The sequence below is a fragment of the Pseudorasbora parva genome, chromosome 4 (assembly GCF_024679245.1).
Source record: "Pseudorasbora parva isolate DD20220531a chromosome 4, ASM2467924v1, whole genome shotgun sequence".
Lineage (NCBI taxonomy): Eukaryota > Metazoa > Chordata > Actinopteri > Cypriniformes > Gobionidae > Pseudorasbora > Pseudorasbora parva.
In genome coordinates this window covers 38,630,860-38,636,925 of record NC_090175.1, presented here as the reverse complement: position 1 = coordinate 38,636,925, position 6,066 = coordinate 38,630,860, and the positions used below count along the sequence as shown (strand labels likewise).

At 34.4% G+C, this 6,066-nt stretch overlaps 1 protein-coding gene across 1 annotated transcript; it reads left to right on the top strand.

Moving 5' to 3' along the window:
• The first annotated feature begins 1,476 nt into the window (after positions 1–1,476).
• On the top strand, positions 1,477–4,893 carry rhoh (ras homolog family member H). The gene is made up of 2 exons (XM_067442749.1): positions 1,477–1,758; positions 3,226–4,893. The coding sequence occupies exon 2, from the start codon at positions 3,584–3,586 to the stop codon at positions 4,169–4,171; it is 588 nt and encodes a 195-aa protein (XP_067298850.1). The 5' UTR covers positions 1,477–1,758; positions 3,226–3,583; the 3' UTR covers positions 4,172–4,893.
• Positions 4,894–6,066: the final 1,173 nt, after the last annotated feature.

The window sequence follows — 6,066 nt, the reverse complement described above, 5'->3', positions numbered from 1 at the left end:
TAGAAACCGTTGGTGGGGGAAAATATAACTCAGCATGTTGAATGCTCAGTAGCTGACGTTTGTTTCTATTTGTAAAGGTCATATTTCTCCATGATGAAAGTGGCAGCTGTTGAAGTGAATGCAGTGCACTTCCTTTCCATGAGAGGGCGACGCTGTGTACTCTCTTACGCTCAACCTAGCACCCGAGCTCTGCAATGATGACGTATTTTTGTAGGCCAACCTAGAAGTTTGCATCCTCCTGGTTCATTTTGACAAAAACCTGTTAGGATTTTTCCATTGACCTTTTGATTACTGGAGAAATAATCTCTGCTCAACAGAATCTTCGCAAACATAGCTTTTATGAATTTTGAAGGAATACAATTGACAGAAATAAAAAGCTAAATAAGCTATAAATAAACCACGCCAAAATCACACACTTCAGCATCATCCCCTTTAAGCTTCTATCAGTATTTATTTAAAAACATTTCCCTGACAGTTTGAGTTACAGTAATTTCTTGACTAAATGCACAATGCGGCTGTGAAAGTGGACTAGCATGTAGATTGGTTTTCCTGACGTTTTATGTCCTTGACAACCTCTGTAATCCCATTTAGTCACTGGACCCTTTTCACAGACTAATTTATTTCTTAGTTTTTTTAAAAGTTTTTCATATTTTCATTTTTGAAAAATATAGATTTATAATGCTATACTTTGTTATATTACCCTGGCAGAAAAAACCCAACAACTATTGAACAACACTGCTGGAATGGTTTTACTAATTGTTAGACTGAGGGACTGATGTCAAATTTCTGACTGGTGTTATCAGTCTCCCTTCTTTTGGAAAGCCGTGGAAAAGCTATCAGGTATTTTTTCCTGTTTGCTATTAGAGCAAATGGAAATACAAAAATTATATTTGCTTTCGTCACCCATTCACAGCTAAGTTTACCCAAATATGGTCCTTTGTTAGCAACCGCCTTTAAGACAAAAGCTTTTATAAAGTTTTAAAAAAAAAAATCACAAGAGGGTATGTTTGATGTGTTTTGTTGTAGAATAATCCATTGGCTTTACCAAACTGCTTTTTTTTGTGACCGTTTTGATTTTAAATTTTCAGTGCCATTGAACTGAAAATCAGCAGAGTGTTTGCTTATAAAAGCCAAGTCAAAAACAATACTATCATGCTTCAATTGCATGTCCCTTTACAGTTACCTTTAGGCCTATAATATGTGCAATTCTGCTCTGATAAAATAATTTAAACATGAAATAAAGATTTATTTCAAAATTGCTTAAGTTACTTTTATACAGACACCATTGGGGTCTTGGGACATGACATGAGGGTTAGCATAAGGTTTTATCATGTATTGTTTGCATCTGTTTTTTCCATTGCTGAATTAAACCTTTTCATGCACAGTGAGTACTTGACTGCAGGAGATGTAAGACTGAACGGTGTAGATGTACTGAGAACGTCACACGGTCGCAGCGGAAGCTTAGAAAAGATTCGATGTACGATTTTACAAAGAAAAGAGCCCAGCCTCGCATTTCACTTCCCGCTACAAGAGGATACAACATCTGCTCTGTCTGTAAAGGCATATATTATCTCTCTGTGCTCAAGAGTATTTGAATTTCCTGTGTTTAACAATTGAACTTTTGAAAATTATGCAGAATTGGACTGAGGTCTGATCTGAACCCAACATGTTTCATGTTTAATTAAACTTAAACGAAAGAACAAGCTAAATTTAGCTTTATATGTGCCTGAGAATCTCACGGTTGAGGAGCTCAAAGAGGTGAGTTGTTTTAATACTCATATACATATAAAATGTGACTCAGTTTAATTAAAACTGAACTCAGTGGATCTATTTTCATATAAATATATTTTCTATCTACATACTTTTCAGTTGAATAAATTGAGCAACAGTCCAAACTCGATAAGCATAGTTATTTTATTATTTGTCTTAATCAGTTAAAAGTGAAATGAATCGTTTTATTGATATTTTTTAAAATAAACATTATTATGTCTTTAGAAAAGAAAAATCACTATTTGTATGATTAGGATGGGCTTTAGTGGTTAAATGTGATATCTTTTGATTTTACTATTTATTTTTTTACAAAGAAATAAAAAATATATAAATAATCTATATTTTATCATAGCACATGCTTCAGAGTATATGAACTGTGTGTGTGTGTGTGTGTGTGTGTGTGTGTGTGTGTGTGTATAGCTCCGTCATCGATATTGTAGTCCTATAAAATCAGAATTTTTTTCCAATACTCACAGTATTTCTTTCATAAAACAAAATGTTTTGTTGTTGATGAAGATAAAATTGTTAGATTCATTAATGCCATTTTATAATACAGCAGCATCTGTAGTAGCACAGAAATGTACCTTAAACATAGAGGCTGGTCAGAGTACAGGCCAACTTCTCAAGAATTATCAGGCTGACAATGTTCACAGTATTTTTTTTATACCAGAAAAGTGTTTTTATCGAAAAGTGTTTTATAAATGTGTATATTACAAACATTTGGCCTATTAACTAGAGCAGTTGTTTGAATCATCAGCGTACTTTCCTCTTGTGACAGGCAGATAAAGGCCTATAGGAAGTGCACGCCATTGACATTTCGAGAAACATCTTTGAAGTTGTTTTAACATGTCAAAAAATATCCTTTCCAGAATTAGCCCATAGAGGTATTATATAAACAAATGAATATTTTTTTTAGAACAATCTTTTTTAGAAAATTCTTAAATTTTTCCGGGAGCAGGGTGATCATCAGAGGGGTAAAACAGGATGCATTGTCCCAGGACCTGTGATGAGAGGTGGTATCCACTGTGCTCTGTGGTATAGCTGGGTATTGTGTTATATTTCACATCTAAGAAACATTTGGACAAAAGACCAAATTTTACTGATTGTCCATTGCGTGACGTTTAGTGGTAATTGGTATTTTAAAGATCAGGTCCAAACAACATCGGGCCCCAGAGAATGTCATTGTACACACACACACACACACATACACACATAGACAAACAGACAGACAGAGTCATATTTGTTTTGTGTTCTATAGACGAAAGAAAGTCATATAGGTTTGGAACAACATGAGGGCGAGAAAAAGATGACGCTGCTTTTTTCTTTTGAGTAAAATAGGTATATCTTTAAATATAAGACAAATTAATAAATTAGATGTAAATCAAATTTAAGATTACATATAAAACATTTTTTTGGTGATAGTTATTTAACTTTTTTATTCTTTCAATTATGCAGGATTCAGAGAGAGAGAGAGACAGAGTGAACAAGGGATACAGCTTTCTCAAGACTTCTCACTTCTGGATTTCTATGTCCTGAATACCTTTAATGATACATAATGACCTTCACCTAAACCTTCAGTGGATTACAGAACAGAGGAATAAATCACCACGTCGCAAGACGAAAGGCGTGAGGAGGACTTCAGAATGCTGTGGGAATCGCAGGGTTTTTACTCTCGGTCCTCATAGATCTGCAAACTTATCATTTTCAATGATGACTTCATCATCTGTTGGACACCACTGAATTTATTATTATTATTTTTTTAAGGATCTATTAAATTGCAAATTACAATAACTACAACACCAGAGACAGAAGGATGAACGGGCTGACAGAAACCTCTGTGAAATGCGTACTGGTTGGGGACTGTGCTGTGGGTAAAACTGCTCTTCTTGTACGGTTCACTTCTGAAACATTCCCAGACAGCTATAGACCCACTGTCTATGAAAACACTGGAGTTGATGTATTCATGGATGGAATCCAGATCAGCTTGGGACTGTGGGATACAGCAGGACATGATACATTCCGCCAAATCCGCCCCATGTCCTATCAGCAGGCAGATGTAGTTTTGCTATGCTATTCTGTAGCAAATCCAAATTCTTTAAGCAACTTGCGGCAAAAATGGATCGCTGAAGTGAGGGAATTTCTTCCGAAGGTACCTGTGCTGGTTGTTGCCACACAGACAGACCATCGTGAGATGGGCCCGTATCGTGCCAACTGCACTACGGCCTCGGAGGGCAAACAGGTGGCACAAGAGATCCGTGCCAAAGGATATCTGGAATGCTCGGCTCTCAGCAATCGGGGCGTGCAACAGGTTTTTGAGTGTGCCGTTCGCACGGCTGTTCATCGAGCACAAAGACGGACAAGGCGGAGACTCAAAGACTTTAACCCCTGTAAAGTCTCCTGAATCCTTTTAAAACAGGGATGTTTTTTAAATTATCATCACTAAGATAAAAATTGTTTCTCATATAAAGTCAACTAACTGAAGCCTCAACAAAGACTTCTTAACACTGATGTCTTAATACTGTTTACGTAAAAGACTTTTTGATTTTGAGCCTGCTAGTCAGGTATTGAAATATGACCATAATTTAGACACATCCCAGATATTGAACAGATATTTATTCATGAAACAGCTGTGGCCATGTTCATTTTATGAATAGGCTCGACAGGATTTTACTGTTTAACAATATATAGCCTATTATTGTATTGTTTAAAAGACAGATGCATCTTTTATTGTACATCTACTGCGAATGTACATGTGTAGATGGTTGTTGAAGTCTTTATTTTAAATTTCATTCTTTTAGCTTTATTTTCATGGTTTCTTGTGAATTGAAATGGACCCTTTAAACTCGCTCTTTGCCTGCTGGTCCCTCTCCTAGACCTGTGAAAAAATGATCCACATTAGCTCATAATGCAACACTGAGATCACATTCTGTAATTTTAGGTGGCAAATAAATCACTGACAATAAATTTGCTGACAACACTTTTTTTCCCTCCATGATATGCTGTTTATGGAGCTTAGGAAAAGATAAAACGACAATTTTAGTGCTGAAGATCTTATTCTTAAAAGATAGATTTCATAGTCTTTATGAAGTCATAAGTTGTTTTAATAAAAAAGGGTTAAGCTGGTACATGTATCTGTGTGATCTGTCATGCACAATGAAAGAGCAAAAACGATCTGACTACAATGTATAAATTATTCAGATTTTTGATGAATACGTTCATTTAGTCACTACATGAACGTATTCATCAAAAATCTTAATAATTTAAAAAGGGGTTTCAAAACTTAATGCCAAGAAATCCTAAATATGATAATCCCCTCGTGAAGGACCCCCTTCCTAGAATATACAGGCAGCTGTTTATTTATTTATACTATATAGTCTATATAATATATATAGTTATATAATATAACAAAAAATGTGAAAAATAATTTGATTTTGAAATAATTTGACTTGATTTAAAAATTAAATAATTCGTGTTATTATCATTGTACTAACGTCAAAGAAATTATTGAAAGTGGCAAAAAAGTGTATTATTAAAATGCTATTGAAATTATTTATTATTATTATTATTATTATTATTATTATTATTATTATTATTATTATTAGTAGTAGTAGTAGTAGTAATAGCATTGGAAATATGTATTAAGTTTTTAATAAAATATTATTTTTTAACCCTTTATTTTGCTGAAACTGTCTGGCGACAGCGTACACTTGAGGCCCCTCAGACCTCAATTTGTACACGCATTGGTAAAAATAGTTGCAATGGAGAAAAGTATTGCAAAGCCTTCGACAAACAACAAAACAAAATCTCTGCCTTCTAGAAAATCTTTTTTTTTTGACTGGTAAATTGGTAACTAATTTGGATGAAGGCCTCCATTATAAATTATTTACTGACATCATTAACATTAATGGCAACGTATTTGCTCAGACCCCTCCCCCCATTCTGTTTAAATTGCAGTATAGCATGCTACCTATAAAACATGATAAGATTTGTGCATTATGTCTTCTGTCTTATGCATCTGCATTTGGTATCTAGTCTACATTTAACCATGTAACCACGGGTGTATAGACATTATAAAATGACAAGCGGCTTGGAAAAATCTAGAAAGCTTCTAGAAAATCTATGATAATCTAGAAAATATGTAATACATAATGTCTTAGAACAGTGCAGGATATAATGCAAAAATATTATTTATAACCATACTGAAACACTCTATTCCGAGGTTCCAGGTCTGGTTGTCAGCGTAATGTCTAGAGATAACTTTTATAAAGAAAACGGACAGAGTTCACATGGTTTGAG